The sequence below is a fragment of the Sceloporus occidentalis genome, unplaced genomic scaffold (assembly GCF_023333645.1).
Source record: "Sceloporus occidentalis isolate IW3139 unplaced genomic scaffold, rSceOcc1.0.p SCAF_439, whole genome shotgun sequence".
NCBI classification, from domain to species: Eukaryota; Metazoa; Chordata; class Lepidosauria; order Squamata; family Phrynosomatidae; genus Sceloporus; species Sceloporus occidentalis.
This window is the reverse complement of record NW_028317419.1, coordinates 14,815-40,602: the sequence shown is the minus strand read 5'-3', so window position 1 is coordinate 40,602 and position 25,788 is coordinate 14,815. Positions and strand designations below refer to the sequence as shown.

General features: G+C 50.4%; 3 protein-coding genes across 3 annotated transcripts; 1 reads left to right on the top strand and 2 right to left on the bottom strand.

Moving 5' to 3' along the window:
• Positions 1-9,232: 9,232 nt before the first annotated feature.
• LOC149272570 (complement C1q-like protein 2) lies at positions 9,233-11,176 on the bottom strand. The gene is made up of 2 exons (XM_089506943.1): positions 10,622-11,176; positions 9,233-9,412 (listed from the first exon to the last, which is right to left on the bottom strand). Exons 1-2 carry the CDS (start codon positions 11,162-11,164, stop codon positions 9,233-9,235), a joined length of 723 nt encoding a protein of 240 aa, XP_089363069.1. The 5' UTR covers positions 11,165-11,176.
• A 5,689-nt stretch (positions 11,177-16,865) lies between these two features.
• On the top strand, positions 16,866-19,398 carry LOC149272569 (metalloreductase STEAP3-like). Its single transcript, XM_089506934.1, has 4 exons — positions 16,866-17,333; positions 17,566-18,093; positions 18,322-18,486; positions 19,117-19,398. The coding sequence occupies exons 1-4, from the start codon at positions 16,866-16,868 to the stop codon at positions 19,396-19,398; spliced, it is 1,443 nt and encodes a 480-aa protein (XP_089363060.1).
• A 1,117-nt stretch (positions 19,399-20,515) lies between these two features.
• On the bottom strand, positions 20,516-25,064 carry LOC149272568 (UPF0538 protein C2orf76 homolog). The gene is made up of 7 exons (XM_089506945.1): positions 25,026-25,064; positions 24,183-24,315; positions 23,524-23,658; positions 22,638-22,688; positions 22,135-22,172; positions 21,693-21,774; positions 20,516-20,592 (listed from the first exon to the last, which is right to left on the bottom strand). Exons 1-7 carry the CDS (start codon positions 25,062-25,064, stop codon positions 20,516-20,518), a joined length of 555 nt encoding a protein of 184 aa, XP_089363071.1.
• Positions 25,065-25,788: the final 724 nt, after the last annotated feature.

The window sequence follows — 25,788 nt, the reverse complement described above, 5'->3', positions numbered from 1 at the left end:
ATTCAGAGCGGAGATTTCCCGACACCACGAGCCTCCGCCGAGTGCCATCATTAACCCTTTCTCCCCCCAGCTGCAATTTCCAGGACTTATAACGACCCTTTCTTCCCAAAAATGACTGCTGAATATTTTTATAAAGAATATAAAACACCAAACAAAACCGGGAAAAACTGGATTGTTTTAGTAAATAGCAGGAGGCGTTCGTGGCCTCCTAGAACGTGGCCCTCCTCGTGAACCCCGCGCTGCAGCTTTAATACCCCTCAGTGTGGCGCGTCTGTATTTGGATCACGTAGCAGCACAACTTGTCCTTTTAATTGGGACAGAGAGAGAAGCAGCCGCCGGCCCCCCGGACCCCCGCGTCTGGCTCTTTGAAGCGTCGGTTTGTGTCTGGTGGGAACGTCTTGGTTTCAAGATCCAGGACTTCACAGGGCAGATAAAAAAAATACAAAAGAAAAGGAAAAAGTCGAAAGCACAACCCTCAGCCGACAGCGCGACCCTCAGCTGACAGCACAACACTCAGCCAGCAGCACGACCCTCGTCCGACATCGTGACCTACAGCCGGCAGCACAACCCTCAGCCGGCAGCACAACCCTCAGCCGGCAGCACAACCCTCAGCCCACAACACAACCCTCAGTCGGAGCCCCCGCTTTATTTTTCATGTTTTATATTTTCTATTTTTAACAGAATTTTAGGAAAACGTCACACGAGATTTAACAGAATAAAAGCTTCATTTAGAAACTTTGTTCCTCCCCGGGGTGGTCGCCATGGCAAAGGAGCCACGGTGTTTAAATGGAATTTGTTGCCGTCTCTGCTTTTTACCAAATTTGTCAATCAGCGAGATATTTGGTACTCGGTGGCAGCCTGTGGCAGGACCAGCTTCCCGTCCTGACCTCTTCTCCCTCCAAGCCTCACTGACACGGAAGCTTCTCCCTCCGTCGGGTCGGAGTTATTGCCGTGACGCGTGGTCTGTGCTGGCACTCGCAGGGTTAAGTGAAAGTTCGTGGCGATGAATCCCGCGGCGCTCGGCGGCAAACACCTCATTTGTATTTCGCGTGGCGTGAGGCTCGTCTGGTGCCGGCGCTGACCTTTTCCCGAGTGCGCGGGGAGCGGCGTCTCATCGGCATACGGAGCGGCCAATTAAAAGGCCGGGAGCGGCACTCGCCGGGGGAGGGGTTAAAGATTCCATCATTTATCCAGAAGACGCTGATGAATAATTTCATCTCCATCCAGACGCAGCGAGCGTTTCCAAATAACCTATAGCGCCGGCGCTCCGCGGATCGGGGGTCCCACGTGATGCACGAGGTACCCTTTACTACGGAGGAAGGACTTGGCCACAAGAGCTTACAATCCTAAGGAAGTGACAACGTATTTATGCAGAAGGTGCGAAGCTCACGTCTGATCAGGAGACGACGGAACTTTTGGCTCTTGCGGCCCCCGACGCGTTTCGCGGCTTCCTCTGTCACTCACTGATCGGCACCAATGAGAATTCCCCGCAGATTCTGGAGATGGGGTCCCTGGGAGCCCCCCCCGTTCCCGCAGTAAATACCCCCTCTCCCCCTCCGTGCTCGCAGTAAATACCCCCTCCGTGCCCGCAGTAAATACCCCATGCATTCTATACCTTAAGCTAAAGTGGACTTTCCTTTCTGACTCTGACTTTCCTTAAAGCCCCCCTCCCCCCCACAAGGGCCCCGTTAAATTCGGTATCCACACTGGGGGCACAGAAGTGGCAGACCCCCCGTAACGCAGATATTTGGGGGCCCCATGAAAAAACTCGGGGCAGAGCTGCTGTCACTCTCTCCAGCGTCGCCCCCCATTGTAGGTGATCCTGTGACATCTGGCTCCGCCCCCACTCATAGTCCTCTCGGAGCGCCTCACTTTATGGCAGCGCTTCGCTAATCACATGACTGGCAGAGGAGCCCAAAATTCATAAATAACGTTAAATTCCACATACAGGTTCGGGGCGATCCGGAGAATTTAAACGAAGCCTTTTCCATCAGGTTTGTAATGAAACCCTCGTCCACGGGGGCCGGCGAGAGCGGCGCTGACAGAAACTGAATGAGATTTCCTTTATCCGTAATGACAAAGTGTCAGAAAGCAGTTTCACGGCTCGGGGTAAACATGCGGGGAGTCGGATGATCGATTCCCGCCGTCTGCGCCACCAAGGGGCTGATTGATAACGACGAGGAGCAGATCGCTAGCCGGCCCTGAACTCCACCGGCAGCAGGACTCCAGCACGGAGCTCACACTCACACTAACACCATACACTCACACACTAACACCATACACTCACACTAACACCATACACTCACACACTAACACCATACACTCACACTAACACCATACACTCACACACTAACACCATACACTCACACTAACACCATACACTCACACACTAACACCATACACTCACACTAACACCATACACTCACACACTAACACCATACACTCACACACTAACACCATACACTCACACTAACACCATACACTCACACACTAACACCAAACACTCACACTAACACCATACACTCACACACACACACTAACACCATACACTCACACACTAACACCATACACTCACACTAACACCATACACTCACACACTAACACCATACACTCACACACTAACACCATACACTCACACTAACACCATACACTCACACACTAACACCATACACTCACACACACACACTAACACCATACACTCACACACTAACACCATACACTCACACTCACACACTAACACCATACACTCACACACACTAACAGCATACACTCACACACACACACTAACACCATACACTCACACACTAACACCATACACTCACACTCACACACTAACACCATACACTCACACACACTAACAGCATACACTCACACACTACCACCATATACTAACACATGTACACTGCCAATCCTCGACATGTGAAACGTATGTGCTGTGGTTACCCCATCACATATATGATACATTATAACAAACCATAACCTTTAAATAATATCACAGTATTCAATAACATGCATGACTATATCTCACCCCAACGAAACATACGACACGTCACACAGCCTGCAGTGATCATGGACACTTTGCATAACTCATTACACGTATGTCAGTGTCAAAGGCAAACATGTGAAATGCAACATGCATCGGATCAATGACTCTCCCCAGCACACAGTAACTCACTACACATGTATGTGATCTGCATGTAGAATAAACACGGAGTCCCCAGCTCCAACACGCGCCTCCCTTTCATTCTTTGTAAACAGCTGATTACATCCACGGAACCACAAACATGACCGAGGGACTAACTTCATGGATGTGCGGATAGAATGACTCAAACACGTGTCTTTACTGCTGAAATAATGACCACTGGCCCACAGAGCTTGCACTCTATCAGTACATGACACACGGTACAGCATGCAGCTCAGGGGAAACTGCCATCCATCCCAAAATCCATTCCACTGGCAGTGAGGGGGTTAATCCCGCGGTATGTTTGGGGACATGAGAGGCTCTCATTTAGTGAAGCCCACGAGGGATCTCTCTTGCGAGTGGACGAGGCCAGATGTATTAACCCCTTCCCTGCCGGAAACCCCAAACCTCTCAGAACCAAACAAAAGTTCGAGGCCTGAAGAACCCGGAAAATTCCAGAACTGAAAAAATGTAACACATAAAATGTAATGTATATAAGCTATATTGAACATGTAACACGTAACGCCGGTATCATAAAATAGAATGTATATAATATGTAATGTAACACGTAACACGTAACGTCGGCTTCATAAAATATAATGTATATAATGTAACATGTAACACGTGACGTCGGTATCATAAAATAGAATGTATATAATATATAATGTAACACGTAACACGTAACGTTGGCTTCATAAAATATAATGTATATAATATGTAATGTAACATGTAACACGTAACGCCGGTATCATAAAATATAATGTATATAATATATAATGTAACACGTAGCACGTAACATGTAACACGTAACGCCGGTATCATAAAATATAATGTATGTGATATGTAATGTAACACGTAACACGTAACGCCGGTATCATAAAATATAATGTATATAATATATAATGTGACACGTAGCACGTAACATGTAACACGTAACACGTAACGTCAGCTTCATAAAATATAATGTATATAATATATAATGTAACACGTAACATGTAACACGTAATATCATTCCAGGCGGCGACTCGTGGCGCTCCAGCTGCAGGAAGTGAAGTTTTCGTGGGACGTTTTACGAGGTCCTGATAACAGCGGAAAGTTTCGTTGAGTTTGGTGAGATTTGGGTAATTAGCGATTAGTGGCACGATTCCGTTAATAACGGGTTATTAATGCCAAGGACGTGGCTCTATGCTAATCCGGGGGTGTGATTATGTTAATGAGGCAGTCCGACATGTTAATGAGGCAGCGCGGTATGTTAATGAGGCAGCGCGGTATGTTAATGAGGCAGCGCGGTATGTTAATGAGGCTGCCCGGCATGTTAATGAGGCGCGATTTATTCCGCGCTGCGGCTCAATGTTCTTTCTGCTAATCACCTCCACAAAGACACAATCATCGGCGCCGACAACGATCAATTATTTAACGGGTTCAAAACAAAACGTCCTGCGCCCGGGGAATTCTAATGAGGGTCTCGCCTTGTACCTCCTTACTACCCGGTAAGCGAGTACCACAACTCCTACAATGCTCAGCCAGTGTCATAGAAGCAGAGTGTGATGGGAGTTGCAGTTCTCGTGGCACCTGGGGATTTTCTGACTCGTCTCCTGACTCTACATCATCAAACTCGTGATGTCATCAATCCATAGAGCTGTGTATGATATCATCTCCAAACAGATACATTGCCTCTAATCAAAATAATAATAATGACAATAATAATCAAATAATAACAATAATAATAAAATAATAATAACAATAATAATATTAATAATAGATTAATAATAACAATTATAATAAAATAATAATAGTAATGAAATAATAATAACAATAATAATTATAATATCAATAATATAATAATAATATAAAAAATAATAATGACAATGATATTATTATGATAGTAATTATAATAATTAACTTCCTCGCTGAAAGTTTCCCCTTGTAGCCTCGTTGCCTTGGATTCCCTTTATCAGCCGGTATCGTTTATTATCCAATCCTCGTTCATTTCAATCGCTGAATGAATCCCGTCTCACTCCCGTGACTGAGGCTGGAGAAACCAGTGGGCGGGTGATGCCCCGAGCCCGCCCCCGAGGAGTACGTTAAACACGCCTGGGGCTGAGTTATGGGGAGCGGCCCCCAGGTCCCTGGTCTAAGCAGCCTTTCACGCCCCTGGACACGTGTCACGGCACAGATCATGGATGTGAATCTACCGGCTGGAGGTCCAGTGTGTGTGTGCTTTACACGAGGTGGAACATTTATTGTGTCATACGATGCATGTTATACCACAACCTAACCCGGTCCGATACCATAAGACCCCGCAGGATGTACACCTGGCGTAGTGTAATACCCGGTGCCGCTCTGCCCCGCGCCGCGTTCTCTCTGTGACACCGGGGTTTTATTCTGTTTGCAAAGGGTTAATGGAGCTTCGGGGGCCGCCCCGGTCACGGCTGATGAATGTCCGCTCTCCCTGCCCACCCCGTCATTTCTCTTCCCGCATCATTAGTCCTTCTCTCTGATAAATGAATTCGGCGTCTGGCGATCATTTCTGCAGAGAAATCACGGGGGGCGTCACTGTCTGCCCGCCACGGCGCTGAGCGATGCGCGTTCTACGTGTCACCGGATTAGTTACATGCTAAAAACACGCCATCTAGAGTCACCCACAGGGGAGGGCCGGGTCAGGGTAAAAGGGCCGATCTGCCCCTGCTGGAAACGCTGGTGGCAGGTGAGTGCTGGCAAGGGGGGGGCAATTACCACCGGCTGCTCTGATTGGAAGATTTTGGGCCACGGCCACATATCTTTTATTATTGGGATTTATTGTTTTATATAGCGCCAGCATATTCCGTAACGCTGTACAACGGGTAGACAGGACATCACAAGTAGTATATAACATAACAATTTGACAGCAGGTGAGGAGGCCCTGTCCACGGGAGCTTACAATCTTTTGTGTCTTTTACTTGCAGTTCCATGTAAACCCACAAGGGTGTGAAGCATCAAGGGCTTTAGGTGGCATTTACACCCTGACTGTATCCTTTCTGTGCTCCTTTTGTGCTTTGGCCAGGACATGACTGAGCACCCTGAGCGCTGTTACCTTTGCGGCTGTTTCGAGGCGTTATTTTATGGGGCATTTAGCTCTGGTTTGCCCCGTTGGCTAATAACCCCAGCTGGTGGGACCCAAATGCGGCAAGAGGTGCGTCTATAAAGCAGTAAATGAGCCCCGAGAACGTCCACGGCAGCCACAGGAACGACACAAATAATACAACTAATACACAAATAACACCAAAAATCACACAAATTATACAAATAATACAAACAATACACAAATAATCACACAAATGATACAAATAACACAAATAATACACAAATAATCACACAAATGATACAAATAACACAAATAATACACAAATAACACAAAAAAATACACAAATTATACAAATAATACAAACAATACACAAATAATCACACAAATAATACAAATGACACAGATAACACAAAAGTAACACAAAAATGACACAAATAATACACAAATCACACAAATAATACAGAAATAACACATAAATGACAATCGGGCGGACCACGTTCCGTGACACTCCGCGGCGAAGCCTCCTGAATTCCCGCCGGATCCTATTAGTGTCATTTATCCCCCCCCCCGGTCACGTGTTACATACAGAACGATTCATCCCCCCCGGAATGTTCATTAAATGCCCCCCCGATGCCCCCCCCTGACACTGCAGAAGGATGACCCCCCCAAAAAATATATATAAAAAACCCTGCAAAATATTACTAAATAATAATAATAACAATAATGAATAAATAATAATAAATAACAATAATAAATAACAATAATAAATAATGTTAACGAATAAATAAATAATGAATAATAATAATGACTAAATCATAATACTAATAATAATAATTAATAACAATAATAAATAATAATTATAATAATGAATCATAATAATACTAATAATAATAATTAATAATAATTGTAATTGGTTCCTCGTGTTGGCCGTTTGCTCCCAAATAAAGGGGTTAACGAGACACTAAAACCCGCGTCATCTTTTCTTACCCAGAATCCCTGAGATTTCACCCAAAACCTGACAGTTATTCCGTGACCCCCGTTGGGGAGGAAAAGCGACCACGGAAGTCTCTGAACCCTTGGCCCCCCGGCCCCTCACCGGACGCGCTCAGAGCTTCGCTTTATTATAAAATACTTTCCACTTCATTGTTGCTCCTGTACTGGTCAGATGGCCCTCTAAGCGTGGGTTACGTGGCCCTCTGCGTGTGGGTTACGTGGCCCCCTGAGCGTGGATTAGTGTCTGGCTGATAATACGTGGACCTGCCCCAGACTCATCCATCTGTCACCTTCTGACACCTGCGCAGGCACTCACTGCCAGCGCTGCATGTGAATGGGCCCCCAGGGGCCGCGCCGTGGATACACCGTGTAACATTCAGATCCGTTTAAGCGCCGATTCCCCCGCGTGGCGCCCGCGCTGCCCTTTAGTAGAAAGAGAAGATTTGGCTCTGAGTCGGACGAACAAATTGCTTGTTAATGCAGAGAGGGAGCGGGCGCCACGTCCACGTTCTCCGCCGCTCCTCGGCTGCCGCCTGTCAATTCTCATTTTTACATTTAAAAGGCTTTGTATCTAAGCTGCATCTTATCTCAGGATGGGGAGGAATAAGTCAGAAAGGATTAGAGGCCGACGGGGAGAGCGAAAGACACGAAAGACACGTAACAGCAGATTCTGCACCTGTTTGTGTGCCGGAAAGCTTTTAGAACCGCCACGCGCCGGGGTCCAGGGAAAAGGGCCACGTGTCCGGACTCTAGGAATAGGGGCCACGTGCCGGGGTATCAGCAAAGGGTTAAGATCCCCGGAAAGTCTTTAATCCGTCGGGAAATATTTCATTTTAGTGACACGCAATATAATCCGTGGGGAGCCGGGGCCCGGGGCCCCTCATGAGCCTTATATCAGAGCCCAGCCTGGGACAAACAAAACGTGGCTTCCACGACACGGAGGGGCTGGGTCCGGGGAGAGGATCCAATTTACAAAGTACCGATCGCAGTGTGTGGCCGCGGGGGCCACGCTTTACCATTTGAACCAATGCCATGTCAGACCCCCGCATGCATACAGTTATATACCCCCCATTGCTGTCCAGATCCGTGGTCAGACGTGTCAGTTTATGTGGGAATAGAATTCATATCACGTTAGGACCTGATGAAACCTAGAACCGGCCCGGTCCCCACTGGCCCCCACCGGCCCCCACCGGAGAGCGCTGAGAGTTTGACTCATAAAACAAATTATTGTCTAAAAAGTGAATTTATTGAATTTAAAGACATAACAGGAGAGAAGACAGAAACGTGGCCAGAAACTGTGAACAAAGTGACTCCTCGCGTTGACCTCACATGGTGGTCTTGTGATGTCACCGCTTATGGGTCTGGCAGAAAATGGGTTAACCAGTTAAAGCAACAGCACACAAAAACAAATAAATCAGACGGGATGTATACCACGCTGCGTGGCCCAGCGAATGGGGACACGACACCAGGAGAACCCACGAGCGGAAGCAGCAGGGCCCCCGAGTCGGACCCTCCTTGACTCATCGGCCCTGGGATTGGGTGTTCGGGTAAGCGTGGTCTCGCTTGGCCGTGGACCCGGCGGGGTTAGGCAGCTGTGGGTGGCTATTCTTGAGAGTGTCGGGGAATTTGTGGGACATGACGAGCATGCGTGGCCCCTCTAGCAGGCGACCTTAAACAAGTGGCTTTTGGAAGGAGGGTCCAAAAAGGACTTTTGGAGGGAGGGTGGGATCTGTGGGAGACACGCGTGGCTCCTGAAGCCCACAGGGAATGAACACCCCCCAGGGGAGTCTCTGGGGTTGATGAGGCCACTGGGAGTTGATGTATCAAGAACGTGGCCTCCATGGGTCACTAATGGGTTCTACACAAGATGATCGGTTAGACGTCTCGTGACGCTAACGTGTCTCATGAGCACAAACTGAGATTTCCACCATGAAATGTGATGCGCGGCTCTGTAGACAGACGTGGCCCCTGGACGTGGCCCCTGGACGTGGCCCCTAGTCGGGATACAGTATGAAGCCGGAGAAGGTGCTGTACTTATTGTTGTTCCCTCCGTGGGCTTTTCCTCCGTCCAGCTTGACGTAGATCTCGTCCCCCGTGTCCAGGTGGAGGACCACGCTGTTGCTCGCGTAGTCGTAGTTCTGGTCCGCGTCCTGAGCTATGGCGCTGGCTCGTACCTGCCACGAGAGGAGAGCGTCACGAGGGGTCACAGGACACTGTGGGCAGCTCGGGGGCAAAAGTGGGGGGGTTCGTGGAGCGGTTTGTGTCATCATAACGGCAGAAAGAGAGAGAGAGAGAGAGAGCGAGGAGAAGAGAGGGGGGAGAGACAGAGAGAGAGAGGGGAGAAGAGAGAGGAGAAGAGAGAGAGACGTTATAATAAGACACCAGAATCTAATACTAGAGGGTCAGATAAAGAGATGATTTTCCTTTAGAGAGAGAAGAGAAAAGGTGAGAGGGATAGAGAAAGGGAGGGAGCGAGAGAGGGAGGTAGAGGAGAAAAGTTACAACAGGAGAGGGTGATGGATAAGTGGCACAGCCTCCCAGCAGAAGTGGTAGAGGGTAATACAGTGAGGGGATTAAACCTGCATGGGATAGACATACGGCTCTGAATAAGGTTTGAGGTTTTGGGGGGCAGATTGGGGGGCTTTGGGGTCTAAGAGCAAAATCCCAGATTGAAACCTTTAAATCCCCCCCAGACCCCCCCCTCCACATACAGTCCATTCATTAAGATCTTTAAAGGGCTTTTGGGGTGGATTTAGCCCTGGGGGGGCCGCGGCACCCATTACCAACCGGTCCCGGACGGGCAAATGAATAACTGCCCCCCAAAGCCAGGACCAAGGTCATCCTGTAAAACCATTTAGGTGACAAGAGCCCAAAGGGATCAGATCTGAGTCCAAATCTCCAGGATCAGAGAATAAATGGGAGACAACAGGTGCCAACATACGACATACAACACGTGAACACATGTACTATAACCAGTAACATACAACGTAAAACACGTGAAATACAACCAATAACATACAACACATCTATCCAGCAATTCACTGAAATTGCCCCATTTTGCCCCTCATTCTGATATTTGCTCCAGAAACAGAACAAAAGCTGTACTCTACTCCCAGACCCCACATTCTGCCCCAACCTTTACCCCCAACCTGTCTGTCCTTGCACAGATCTGTCCCAGATGCCCCTCACCTGCCCGTTCTTGCCCAGATTTGCCCCAGTTGCCCCTCACCTGCCCCAGTTGCTCAGATCTGCCCCCTTTACCAATCACCTGCCCAGTTGCCCCACACCTGTCACAGTTGACCCTCAGCTGTCCTGGTTGCCAGATCTGCCCCGTTTCCCCTCACCTGCCCCGTTGCCCCTCCCCTGCCCCCGTTGCCCCTCACCTGGCCGTTCTTGCACAGATCCGCCCACATGCTGGTCCCGTCGCCCCCCCGCATCAGGATGTGGTAGGTGAAGTAGTAGATGCCCGGGACGGGGCAGGTGAATTTGCCCGTGTTGGGGTCGTAATGATTCCCCGCGTTGGTCACAACGTCGTCAAACTTGAGCAGCTCGTACCCCTCGTGGGGGCTTTTCAGCCCGACATAGAAGGCGATGCGGGGTCCGGGCAGGGCAGGGGCCACAGCCCCCGAGCCCCCCGACCCCCCCGCTCTGCCCGGCTCCCCCCTCTCTCCTGGGGGGCCCCTGGCTCCTGGGGGTCCCGGCTCTCCTGGGGGTCCCCGAGCCCCCGGCTTGCCTGTCCTGCCCGGGTCCCCCTTTGGCCCCTGGATGAAGGGCGGAGGGGCCCCGCTCAGGTCCTGGAGGGCTTCCCCCGGGGTATTTGGGGGGTGGTAGGGGTCACAGATCATGCGGCAGGTGCCGAGCATCTCGTAGTGAGCCTCCCCCAGAGGGGGCAATAGCAGCAGAGGGGTGAGCAGCAGCAGGACCATGACCACCCCGAGGGCCAGCAGCAGCCTGCGGGGGGCGAGCCCGGGGGGGGCAATGGTGCCCTGGCAGGGAGGGGCAGCCCGGCAGAGGAGACCGGCGACTGGCAGCAGCTGTACCAGCGGACACACAGCCGAGTGACAGGGAGGAGCCGGAGCAAGCAGTGGGACTGAGTATCCCCCCGGGGCTGCAGGGGTTAATGATGGGGTGGGATCAGACGGGGGAGGGCAGAGAGTGAGGGGGGGCATGCGTGGGGTAACTGGGCAGAGACAGCCGGGGGAGGGGGGGGGCAGAATGCAATGTCAGGGTATTACTGGGGTAACTTTATCCTTCCTGACCTACAGGAAAGGGGGGCTCTGGGGGCAGATACTCGGCACTGATTTATTGCCGTCCCAGGGGTCGCACCCAGGGGTATATTCTGTGAATTCGGGGCAGATCCCATCCTCTCTGGGTAAGTAACACTAACCCTGCAAGCAAATCAGTAAGAGGGGTATCCCTGGGGTAACAGTGTGTACAGTGCTGTGTGTATCCCTGGGGTAACAGTGTGTATAGTGCTGTGTGTGTCCATGGGGTAACAGTGTGTACAGTGCTGTGTGTATTGCTGGGGTAACAGTGTGTACAGTGCTGTGCGTATTGCTGGGGTAACAGTGTGTACAGTGCTGTACGTATTGCTGGGGTAACAGTGTGTACAGTGCTCTGCGTATTGCTGGGGTAACAGTGTGTACAGTGCTGTGCGTATTGCTGGGGTAACAGTGTGTACAGTGCTGTGCGTATTGCTGGGGTAACAGTGTGTACAGTGCTGTACGTATTGCTGGGGTAACAGTGTGTACAGTGCTGTACGTATTGCTGGGGTAACAGTGTGTACAGTGCTGTGCGTATTGCTGGGGTAATAGTGTGTAGCTGTCACCCTCCGGAGTATCGGGGTCTCTCTTGCCCCTCGGTATGGGGGGTGCACGGGGGGGCTTGGCTGGCCCCGTCTTACCACCCCCCTCTGCCAGTTGCCCCAAGCAGTAACTTCGGCTGCCTTTTGCCCCCCCCCGTCAGGTATTAATGATTTGCAGGGCATTTGGTGACTCGGATTATTGATTTAGTAGACGAGGGTGAGAAATAAATCATGAGCGGCTTGGGCCGCAGAGTTTACAATCTAAGAGCAGCGTTTAGACTCAGTATCGCAGGCTTGTGTTACCCCTGAGGCGGGTGAGATTGCAGCAGCTGTGACCCCTCCGCCCCGCGTGGCAGCCGGTGCCGGGGGTCCGGTTAGCGGGAAGGACTGAACTGAATCTGTCACCCGAGCCGCGGACCCCCAGGAGCTGACGAGGCGGCGGCCGGATTGGGTTTGACGTCTCTGATCCTGCGCAGCTTCCCTCGGTAACACGGGGCGGAATCGCTGCCCCCCAGAGCCCCCCAACTACTGCCGAGTACAACTCCCAGAACACTCAGCCGGCGGGAGGAGTGCTGAGATTGCTGGGAGTTGAAGCGACTTCAGAGCCTCAACTGCAGAGAGTCAGTTGCTGAGAACATTCTAGAAAGTTCTAGAGTGACCCCCAATCCGAGCGCAAAGAGACCACGAGGGAGCGAAACGTGCCGGGGGGGGGGGGGACACGAGACTACTCCATGCAGGGTCCGGTGCTCAGCTCAGTGATGTTGGCATACGTGCCTCCTGTGATGGCTTCTCACCCAGTCCTGTGATTTCATCCCAAAATTGTATTCATTTAGTGTCGACACTCTGCTGGCTGTAATGAGCTGCTGCTGTGGCAACGATCCGCTCGTCGATTACACGTTTCCAGGTCTTTGGGCTCGCAGTGGATTTTTATTATTCTATATATATATATATATATATATATATATATATATATATATATATATATATATATATATATATATATATATATATATATATATATATATATAATTATTATTATATTATTATTATTATTATTGTATATATTATTAAATATTATATCATTGTCATTATATACATTATTTTATTATTATATTATTATTATATATATATATGTTATTATTGTATATATTATTATTATTATATTATTATTATTATGATTATTATATTATTATATTATTATATATATATATATTATTGTATATATTATTATATTATTATTATGATTATTATATTATTATTATTATTATATTATATTATTGTATATATTATTAAATATTATATCATTATATTATTATTATATTATTTTTTTATTTTTATTATTATATATTATATTATTATATATTGTTATTATTATTATTATTATTATTATTATTATTATTATTATTATTATATATTGTTATATGATATAGCCCAGGGAGGGGTATTAGATGTACCCATTTACCAGAAGCCACATCCCCTGATAAGGAGCCCAGACCCAGAGCTGGCCGCTGACACCCGGCCGGGGGCCACTGATATGGCTGCCGATGCGCGTGGACCCCGCCTGCCGGGACAGATAACAGGCAGACACCACGCAAACTTACTGCTGTCACCAAGTTACAACAACATCACAAACAGTAACAACAGCTTAACAATATACAAAGATACAGCATCACACACACAGTATCACACACAGTGTCACGCACACACACAGTGTCACACACAGTGTCACACACACAGTATCACGCACACAGTATCACACACACAGTGTCACACTCATACACAGTGTCACACACACAGTATCACACACACAGTATAACACACACACTGTTATTATGGATCAACACATACAGCATCACACCCTGCTGTATTACACACACAGTATCACACCCTGCTGTTTCACACACACAGTATCACACACACTGTGATTATGTATCACACCCTGCTGTATCACACATAGTATCACACAAATTAACACACACACACAGTATCACACACATATAGCAGCACATCCTACTGTATCACACACACACACATACAGTATCACACACACTGTTATTATGTATCACACCCTGCTGCATCACACCCTGCTGTATCACACACACTATTATTATGTATCACAGGTTGTTATACTTTCTCACACATTTGTAACTTTGTATCACGCTCAGAGCCCCGCCCCTCGTCCCGCCCCTCCCCTGGTTCCCCGCCCTCGGTTTTGCCGTTTTGGAAACACGCGGAAGCAGGTCAGTGAGGACACGGGGGCCCAAGCAACTACCCCCTGGGTATCTAATCATACTGTACCCCCATATAGTGCCCCCCCAGTGTATCTTATCATACTGTACCCCTATATAGTGCCACCCAGGGTATCTAATCATACTGTACCCCCATATAGTGCCCCCAGGGTATCTAATCATACTTTACCCCCATATAGTGCCCCCCCAGTGTATCTTATCATACTTTACCCCCATATAGTGCCCCCCCAGTGTATCTTATCATACTGTACCCCCATATAGTGACCCCCAGGGTATCTAATCATACTGTACCCCCATATAGTGCCCCCAGGGTATCTAATCATACTGTACCCCCATATAGTGCCCCCTCAAGGGAATCTTATCATACTTTACCCCTATATAGTGCCCCCCAGGGTATCTAATCATACTGTACCCCCATATAGTGCCCCCTAGGGTATCTAATCATACTGTACCCCCATATAGTGCCCCCCCAGTGTATCTTATCATACTGTACCCCCATATAGTGACCCCCAGGGTATCTAATCATACTGTACCCCCATATAGTGCCCCCAGGGTATCTAATCATACTGTACCCCCATATAGTGCCCCCTAGGGTATCTAATCATACTGTACCCCCATATAGTGCCCCCTAGGGTATCTAATCATACTGTACCCCCATATAGTGCCCCCTAGGGTATCTAATCATACTGTACCCCCATATAGGGCCCCCCTCAGGGCATCTAATAATACTGCTCCCCCCCATAGAGTGCCCCCTTTTAGGGTATATTATCGATTGTACCCCTGTAGCCCTGCTCAGGCACATTGGGGTTATAGAGTCAAAGACTTTAAGATGATCTCATCACATTCCACCCGTTGCCATAGTGACCACTTACCAAACTTTATACATAACCCCCCATACAGCTTTAAGCTTTGGACACAGAGACCCCGCAGCCCTGGTGTTCCAGCACCAACCGGCCAGGGTATTGGGGTAACAAATCCTGCCCCGGGTATAGGGGTAACGGCCCCGGTCACCGGCTGGGGATCAGGATTGCAGCTCGTGCTGTGGGCTGGTGTGATGAGTTATTGCCCCGGTTTGAGTGCGATGCTCTGTTATTGCCCCGGTTTGAGTGCGATGCTCTGTTATTGCCCCGGTTTGAGTGCGATGCTCTGTTCTGCATCTGTTCTGAAGAGCTTGCAATTAGCAGCCCACCTACTCAGTGCTGCCCCCCACACTGTGTGCGACAGATAACCCCCCCCCCCGGATGGATTGGGACGGGAGTTTGCAGTTTGCTCTGATAGGGCAATAAATGGCACAGGTGGGGGGCATCGGCCCACCGGGGCTTTGCCCGACTGCATGCGCTGCTCAGTGACATGAAACATGCGTGTCCTGTAAACATCGCCCCCCGCAGTCACCCTCCTGACCACCCGATATCTGACATCAGAAGGCAGCGTCCTGCCGACTATCTGGGTGTCAAATACCCCGTATCGAGGGCCGGACCCGGACACGCCCCGCACATGTTGCAGGGTCAGCATGTGCAGCCGGCCGCTCAGCAGTGATAAAGCCGGCAGCCGGCAGAGAGACAGACAGACAGCTTCCAGCGCCAGGCCACCCTCCAGACCCGCGCATGGACTGAGTGGTAAGACCCCGACCCATCAGACATAAAAATGGGGTGTAAAGTCACCGCGTCTGCCCGTCAGGGGTAAGAACAGGAAAATCCTCCGCTGGCATCGATTTCGGGATAACGTCGCCACGGAGACCTGACTGCTCCTCGATTATTATTATTTTCACTTATTTCCTTAATTATTACAGTAACCCCCCGGGGTAATTCCCTGCCGGGAGTCTCTAGCACGCGCGGTAAATGCCCCCCAGGCAGAAGTTTTGTTGCAGCCGCAGCTCACGGCTGTTTAGATTGTAAGCTCTTTTGGACAGCCCTTTGCATATCTTGTAGGTAGCTGCCGGTGCCGCCTTCCTGATGATTTACGGGTTAACATGCCCAGTTGTGTACGTTGTGTGTACGCTGTATGTGTGGTGTGTGTTTTGTACATTGTGTGAGTTGTGTGTATGATGTCTGTGTGTACGTTGTGTTTATGCTGTGTGTATATTGTGTGTTTTGTGTGTACATAGAGTATGTTGTGTGTATGTTTGTGTGTACGTTGTGTGTACGCTGTGTGTGTGTGTACATTGTGTGTGTTGTGTGTATGTTTGTGTGGACGTTGTGTGTACGCTGTGTGTGTTGTGTGTACGTTGTGTGTACGCTGTGTGTGTTGTATGTACGTTGTGTGTGTTGTGTGTACGTTGTGTGTACGCTGTGTATGGCGTTGAATTTAAATACTCATTGAATGAGCAGAGCCGGCGCGTGGCGTGGTGGGTTGCGTGAAGATGCGTGTGATGGGAGTTGAAGTTGTGCCGTGGGGTACACCGGGGGATGGGTTTCCCCGAAGCTGTACATCCAAGCCACGTTGGGGCCGTACGGTGTCCGCACCGCTGGGGCGGGTATTTACTGCAGGCAGAGGGGTAATTGGGAAAGAGCACAGGCCACGCGAGTCCCCCGTTCATCGCTCTCAGTTGTCTCTCGCAGCATGGTGCAGTCAGACATGGCGAAGCCCCTGCTGTCCGCTGATCCCGTGGAAGGCGCCACGCCGCGCATCCTGCCGCACGGAGACACCGTCGGGATCCTGGGTTCCGGAGACTTCGCTCGGTCGCTGGCCGCCCGCCTGCTCTTCGCGGGGTTCAAGGTGGTGGTCGGGAGCAGGAACCCCAAGCGAAGCGCGGCGCTGTTCCCGGGGGAGGCGGAGGTCACGCTGCAGGAGGATGCCGCGAAACGCGCCGACTTGCTGTTCGTGGCCATGTTCCGAGAACATTATCCCACGCTGAGCCGCTTCTCGGACGCGCTGGCGGGGAAAGTCCTGGTCGACGTCAGCAACAACCTCGAGATTAACCTCCACGGGGAGTCCAACGCCGAGTATCTGGCCTCCCTCCTGCCGAAATGCCACGTGGTGAAAGGGTTCAACGTGGTGTCAGCCTGGGCCCTGCAGTCCGGACCCCAAGATGGTAACAAGCAGGTGAGAGCGTTCTGTAACACTGTGATGTCATAGCGTAAGGATAAAGGCGTGATGTCATTAATTGATTGGATATTACGATGAGAACATGCAGTATCCTTAAGGTGGTCTCGGAGGGGGGGGCGGACGGACTACTATGACAGACACGAACCCCAGGAACCCTTCCCTAGAGCTCCAGGAATGGAGAAGACGGCCGGTTACAGACCGTTGACCCTCTGATACCGACCCGTTTCAGGTGCTGATCTGCTCCGACAGTCCTGAGGCAAGGAGCCGCGTCTCGTCGGTGGCCCGTGGGATGGGGTTCATTCCGGTGGATATGGGGGCCCTGTGCGCGGCTCGTGACATCGAGAACGTCCCTCTGCGCCTCCTGCCGTCCTGGAAAATGCCCGTCCTGCTTGCCGCCGGCCTCTTCGTCTTCTTCTATGGTTATAATTTTGTGCGCGGAGTCCTGCACCCGTACCTCGTGGAGACGAAGAACGCTTTCTACACGATGCCCGTCAAGTTGGTGAACGTCACCCTCCCCTGCGTGGCCTACGTCCTGCTGTCCCTGGTTTACCTGCCGGGAATCCTGGCCGCGTTTTACCAGCTGCATTACTGCACCAAGTACCGGCGCTTCCCCGGCTGGCTGGACGGGTGGCTAAAGCACCGGAAGCAGATGGGGCTGACCAGTTTCTTCTGCGCGTCTCTACATGCCGTCTACAGCCTGTGCTTGCCCATGCGCCGCTCCGCTCGCTACCTCCTCATTAATGAAGCTGTGAAGCAGGTGAGAGCCGTCCCCCGAGGAGCGGGGGGTCTGGGGGGGGCGTTTGTACCCCACGTTTCAATCTGCCCCTTTTATGAGAATAAGCAGCGGCGACTGCGGCCCTTTTACATCCAGTCAAGGGTGCGGTGGGGCAGATGCCGAGGGGGCATTATTAATACCCTCCAGGTCCCCACGGAATCAGCGTAGCCGAGTGCCCCAAGTGATCCCTCATCTCCTTGCCCCGTTTAGATGAAGGCGAATGCGAGCGGCGTCTGGGTGGAGGAGGAGGTCTGGAGGATGGAGATTTATGTCTCTCTGGGGATCATCGCGCTCGGCACCCTCGCCATCCTCGCCGTCGCTTCCTTACCGTCCGTCGGAAACTCGCTCAACTGGAGAGAATTCAGCTTCATCCAGGTGAGTTTGGTGATTTTGGTCACCGGCCCAAAAGCCGTAAAATCGCTGATTTCTGATTGGTCGGAAAGTTCCAGCCGTTTAAACGCCGCGGGCAGCGCTTGTAGAGATATTTCTAATAAATATCACAATATCCTCTCGTTGTACAGCGCTGTGGAGTATGACGGCGATATATAAATAATAATAACACATTGTACAGCGCTGCGGAGTATGACGGCGATATATAAATAATAATAATAACACACATTGTACAGCGCTGCGGAGTATGACGGCGATATATAAATAATAATAACACACATTGTACAGCGCTGCGGAGTATGACGGCGATATATAAATAATAACAACACACATTGTACAGCGCTGCGGAGTATGACGGCGATATATAAATAATAATAATAACACATTGTACAGCGCTGCAGAGTATGACGGCGATATATAAATAATAATAACACACATTGTACAGCGCTGCGGAGTATGACGGCGATATATAAATAATAATAACACACATTGTACAGCGCTGCAGAGTATGACGGCGATATATAAATAATAACACACATTGTGCAGCGCTGCGGTGTAGGACGGCGATATATAATGCATCCGTTTTAACCCCTGAACCCATTTTTGTCCTCGCAGTCGAAGCTGGGATTCGCCGCGCTGATACTCGGCACTCTACACACGCTCACGTTTGGCTGGAGACGCGCGTTTCTCCGCTCTCACTACAAGTTCTTCCTGCCCCCGACCTTCACGCTCACCCTCGCGGTGCCCTTTGCCATTATTTTGGGGAAGATGGTGCTCCTCCTGCCGTGTGTCGACGCGAGGCTGACGCTGATCCGCAGAGGATTGGAAAAAGGAAGACGCGTGACGTTCGCTGCGCAAACCAACGCCGAATTAGCCCAAAGTGCGAGCAGCGTTTAGATAACCCTGCCCCAAAAGGGGCAAATAACAGGTTTCCCTCGGATTTCAGAGACAGAAATGCACTATTTACCCCACACACAAGATTACGGGTAACAACGAACGCTGGCAACGGGCACAAAGATGCCGCTGCACCCCCCTGGAGCCGACATCCGGACCCCTAGTGCCACCTCCGGGGTAATTATAGAAGATGCTGCGCGATCCAAAGCCCCCACGGATAATTCTTTTGCCCCGGCGGCGTTGGGACTGCAGCTTTAATTTAACGGAAGAACCATGAATTCTAGTTTAAGGACGACACGGGAGGTATTTGAAGGGTATCTCCTGTCAGGGTTTGCCCCCAACTGCCTGACATCACCATCCGTATGATGTCATTGAGCTCAGTGCTGCACTGGGGGCGGAATTAGGACCCCGTGAGGAACAGCAGACCGGATCGACGAGTTCCTCTGAGGCGGCTCAGGAATAACGTGTTAGGAACATGCTGCCCCCTGAAAGCGTCGGCACACGCGGGGCTCACGGAGTCGGCACACGCGGGGCTCACGGAGTCGGCGTGTTTTCTGCATACAGCTTATTATCTCTGTGCCTTAATAAATAAAGCTGAACCGATCTTCTCTGGTGTCGGGTTATGGAGAAGCTGCGGCCCCCTCCCCGGGGATCTGGAGTTACTGAGACCGTCGGAGGGGAATCGCCAAATACCCCAAATCCTCACACGCGTGTAACACTGGGTCACTGCCCGCAGATCATAGCCCGGTTACTGCTAATACCCAGCTGCCTGTATAATACCCCCTGTGACTGCCCTACCGCGGGGTACAAGTAGCCACACGATGACATCACGGGCCATTGGAAGGACGAATTCTGTCCAATGCAGCGTCCGCTCCGGCTTTACTCTCCCCCTCGCCAACCAAAGAGCTTAATAAAGACGGTAGAAAACACATTAAGAGTTAATAAATGTATGTTTGAAACTTAACAAAAATAAATATTTCCACACGCTAAGCACACGGTCACACGCCAGGATCACGTTCCCACAGGTCTGTGGCGTTTGTGGGTAGCGTCTGCGGGTGGTTATGTGTGGCACAGGCTCTGGGTGACTTCACGAGGTCTCCGTGGGGTCAGGGGGTCCCGCTCACCACGTGCACACAGGGTGGGCTTTGTAGGCTTCGTAGTCCTGGGCACAGAAGAGAGCCACCTCGGTCTCGTGGGCTGCGGGACAAACAGAGTTTTTTTTAAAGTTATACCGCGAATTCACAAACCCACTGCCAGCAACCCGAGAAATGCCCCGGCCCCGGGGCAACAGAGCCACAGCGCAGCCCGATAAACGGAGAGTACAGCACGGGGGCCACGCAGAGAGCCACGCTCCACTTTATGAAGATTTGGTGGCAAGGGAGTAAGGGGGCATTTTAACTCTTTACCTTCCCTGCAATAGCGGGCATTCGTACCGGGATAGATCGGCGTTTCATATTACCCCAGGCGTGATATTCCCGTGTATCACGCACTCGGAGCCGTGGAAGATTTTTGCCGCCTCTCTGCATTCTCCCAAACGGCCGCCGCGAGGTGAGATGATTCATTCATGAAGCTCGAGGAATATGCAAAGCGGCTCGCAAATTGGCTTCAAACGCCGCTAATTATCCACCGGGGACACCGGAGGCTACAGCAGTCGCCACGATGTCACCGCAGCGGGTCACGGAGCCGATCTCTACCCCCGTGTCAGAATATTCAGCTTAACCCTTTCACCTCCCTCTTACGGGGCGCTCAGCCGGGACAAACATCAAACGGACCTCAAAATCCATCCTGCATTTTTATTCTCTTTAAAGCGGCGGCTCCACCGCGCAGGCACCACGTCCCCCAAAGCACTGGACGAGGGCCAACAACGGCCCGAAATACCCTTCGCACGGACTCCCATACACTCCTCGGAGCTTTCTTGCGCCAGGACTACCCCAAAACACAAACCCCAAAAACCCAAACTAAGGGCCACTGGGGCCCCTCTAACCCTTTCTGTTAAAAAACTAACGGTCCACGACACGATGGTAAACGCTACAGCCCTGCCGCCGCCTGCCACGCGACACCCAAAGCAGACACCGTCTGTTACAGCACCAACTAAAAAACTGCTGCATGAAGCTCCAACATATGCTATGGCGCTGTACAACGCGCAGCGAGCTCAGTAACGCGCGCCTGGTTCCCATTAAAGATTTCTCCCGAAACCGCGCAGGTTTACAAGCTCCGCACAGGCGTTTCGTGGCGCGTCGGCCACATCCCCGGGGAATATAAATGTATTCCTCGCGAGGCGTCAGATGCCCCCTTACCTACGCCGGCCTCTCGCAGGGTTTGGTCTTCGTGGAGAAGCAGCTTGTTGTCGTCTTCCAAACTCACCACTAATTCATTCGTCTGCACAAAGCGAGAGATTCCGTGAAGCTCATTCCCCGCGCCGTTATCGCTCATCTACTTTAACTCCTAAAATTCACTTTTTTGTTTATTTTTTCAAAGCATGCGAACATTAAAGGCGTAACGGCTATTCTCGTGTCCATATAGCTCCAACGTGGCCCTCACCCACGTACCCGCACGCCATGAGCTCACCTCTACACTCTATAGGTTAGAGCTTCTCTTTAGTTCCTGGGCTCAGCCAACGGGCTCTAGTATATAATTATATATTATTATATCTATTCAGTATTTTAAGTTATAAAGTGCTGGTTTTGGCCACCCCCTCATTAGCAGACGACTTGTGGCCTCTCACTGTGTTTTAGGTACCTTAGATCCGTGGGCTTGGTGAATGATCTTCATGGTATCTAGAAAACAGAGGAGAAGCGTGAGGAGGAAGGACGGTCGTGGCTCAGACACCGCGATGGTCCGGACTCTGTATGATTTATACCCGAAGAAGAAAAAAGGACGTGGAAACACCTCCGCTAAAGCAAAAGCGCAAACCCACGTTACTCCCCAAACTCTCCGCCCCACTTCCACGTGAACCATCCTGTTCCGGATCCCAGATCTTCCACGCAGAGAATATCGGAGGCAGCAAAAGATTCCACGTTCGGCAAACACCAAGCGCCTAACCGGCAACGGCTGAAAGGAGAAACCGGAGCGAGAAGCTCACCTGGAAGAGTTTACCCCCCCACACGTGGACCTCTGAAAGGACACGGACGGCTCACAGGTCCAGACGCCAAGAGGGACAGTCAGGGAACGAAAACACTAAAACCCCCAAATCTCACCGCAGCAGACGGACCCCCAAATACCGGAATATACCTTCAACTCACCGTACGAGTACGTCCGAAACGGAGGCGGCAATCCTGCTCTTGTGGCAACATCTGCAAACAAATAGTTAACTCAGCGAGCCGGCCCCTGTTTAATGTATAGATAAATCAGTGACCCGGCCTCCTGTATAATGTATAGATAAATCAGTGACCGGCCCCTGTATAATGTATAGATAAATCAGTGACCCGGCCCCCTGTATAATGTATAGATAAATCAGTGACGGCCCCCTGTATAATGTATAGATAAATCAGTGACCAGCCCCTGTATAATGTATAGATAAATCAGTGACCGGCCCCCTGTATAATGTATAGATAAATCAGTAACCGGCCCCCTGTATAATGTATAGATAAATCAGTGAGCCGGCCCCCTGTTTGATGTATAGATAAATCAGCGAGCCGGCCCCCTGTATAATGTATAGATAAATCAGTGACCGGCCCCCTGTATAATGTATAGTTAAATCAGTGACCAGCCCCCTGTATAATGTATAGATAAATCAGTGACCGGCCCCCTGTATAATGTATAGATAAATCAGTGACCGGCCCCTGTATAATGTATAGATAAATCAGTGACCGGCCCCCTGTATAATGTATAGTTAAATCAGTGACCGGCCCCCTGTATAATGTATAGATAAATCAGTGACCGGCCCCTGTATAATGTATAGATAAATCAGTGACCGGCCCCTGTATAATGTATAGATAAATCAGTGACCGGCCCCCTGTATAATGTATAGTTAAATCAGCTGGCACTTCCCGCAGTAAGTATACATGGTACAGGGCCAGCCCAGTGTTATGAATAAGGTAGACGGGAGGTTTCTCGGTTTAGTGACTAAACGCCATGCCGTGTGCCACGCCGGTCGGGCTGTGAGTGGTAGGTGTGGGGTTACCGTACCTCTCTTCACATGCTGCAGGAACTCAGACACGCGCTGATCCAGTTTCACGTCATGGTACACGATGGGGCGGAAGTTGCGGTGCTCAAAGGAGCGAACCAATCGCACGGTGATCGTGGCGTCACGTGACATCAGAGCTGGAGGGAAACCCAGAAAAGAAACATTATAAATACAGAGAAGCGGCACGTGGCTTCCCGGCGATGCCGATCCTCCGTTACAGATGGAGATCTCCGGGAGGATAGCGGGAAGCGCGTTATCACATGTATGTCCGCATGGCAGCACATGTATGTCCGCGTGGCAGCACATGTAAGTCCGCGTGGCAGCACATGTATGTCCGCGTGGCGTGTCCTGCCATGTCGCGAATAATAATAAATAACAACCTTGGAGCAATAAATCTCATGCTGGAGGCAACAAAGCCTGAGGCCCGTGGAGCCGAAGTGCCCGTCCCTAACGCCCGGGGAGCCGCCATGTCCTTTGCAGTCGTGACATATTGTGGCTGCACCATTCCGGTTGTGACGAGGTGGCCCCGCCGGGTCCCGTGGCTCACAGCACAATCAAACTGCACTTTATTTTGCACGTATTTCAGGGGTTACGGTTAGTTTGTGGTGGGGGGGCTGAGGCCTCCCTATTACCCCCCCATACTGCTTCTTTACACACTAACCTCCCCTCCTCTCCTCGCTATCTCTGTTAATCTTCTCCTCTCCCTCACTCCGGATCACGGTGGAAGCTCCAGGCTCTCGCGCTCCAGTTTCGCTACGGGATCCTGTTGAGACCAAACGTTCTGCAGTTCGTCGCTGCAACCACAAGACGGCGCACGTCACGGGAATGAGGCTTGGAATGCGCGTCAGAACGCCGTAAAGGAAAGGTGCGCGTGCGCGTTCTGGTGTGATTGCTAGCGCCCTGGGAGAGCAGCGCTAAATCCGGGCCTGGCGGGGGCAGCACTGCGCATGCACCGCCCTGGGAAACGGGGTACATGGGGTCATACACCCCCGGGGTCCAGCAGATAGTGTGCTCAGCGCTAGAGACAGGGCCGGGGCCTTTGGCTATAAAGACAAAAATAGGGACTTCTGGGTGAACCGTCCCTTTACATGCACACTCACCCCGACACCATACACTTACACACTCACCCCAACACCATACACTTACACACTCACCCCAACACCATACACTCAAACACACACTCACCCAACACCATACACACACACACTCACCCCAACACCATACACTCGCACACACTCACCCCGACACCATACACTCACACACACTCACCCAACACCATACACTCACACACACTCACCCCAACACCATACACTCACCCGACACCATACAATCACACACACACTCACCCCAACACCATACGCTTGCACACACTCACCCCGACACCATACACTCACCCAACACCATACACTCACACACACTCACCCCGACACCATACACTTACTCACCCCGACACCATACACTCACACACACACTCACCCAACACCATACACTCACACACACTCACCCCAACACCATACACTCGCACACACTCACCCAACACCATACACTCACACACACACTCACCCAACACCATACACTCACACACACTCACCCCAACACCATACACTCACCCGACACCATACAATCACACTCACCCCAACACCGTACACTCATACACACACTCACCCCAACACCATACACACACACTCACCCCGACACCATACACTCACACACAAACTCACCCCAACATATATAAATAATAACACGCATTGTACAGTGCTGCGGAGTATGATGGCGATATATAAATAATAACACATTGTACAGCGCTGCGGAGTATGACGGCGATATATAAATAATAACACATTGTACAGCGCTGCGGAGTATGACGGCGATATATAAATAATAATAACACACATTGTACAGCGCTGCGGAGTATGACGGCGCTTTATAAATAATAATAACACACATTGTACAGCGCTGCGGAGTATGATGGCGATATATAAATAATAATAACACACATTGTACAGCGCTGCGGAGTATGACGGCGCTATATAAATAATAATAACACACATTGTACAGCGCTACGGAGTATGACGGCGATATATAAATAATAATAACACATTGTACAGCGCTGCGGAGTATGACGGCGCTATATAAATAATAACACACATTGTACAGCGCTGCGGAGTATGACGGCGATATATAAATAATAATAACACACATTGTACAGCGCTGCGGAGTATGACGGCGCTATATAAATAATAATAACACACATTGTACAGCGCTGC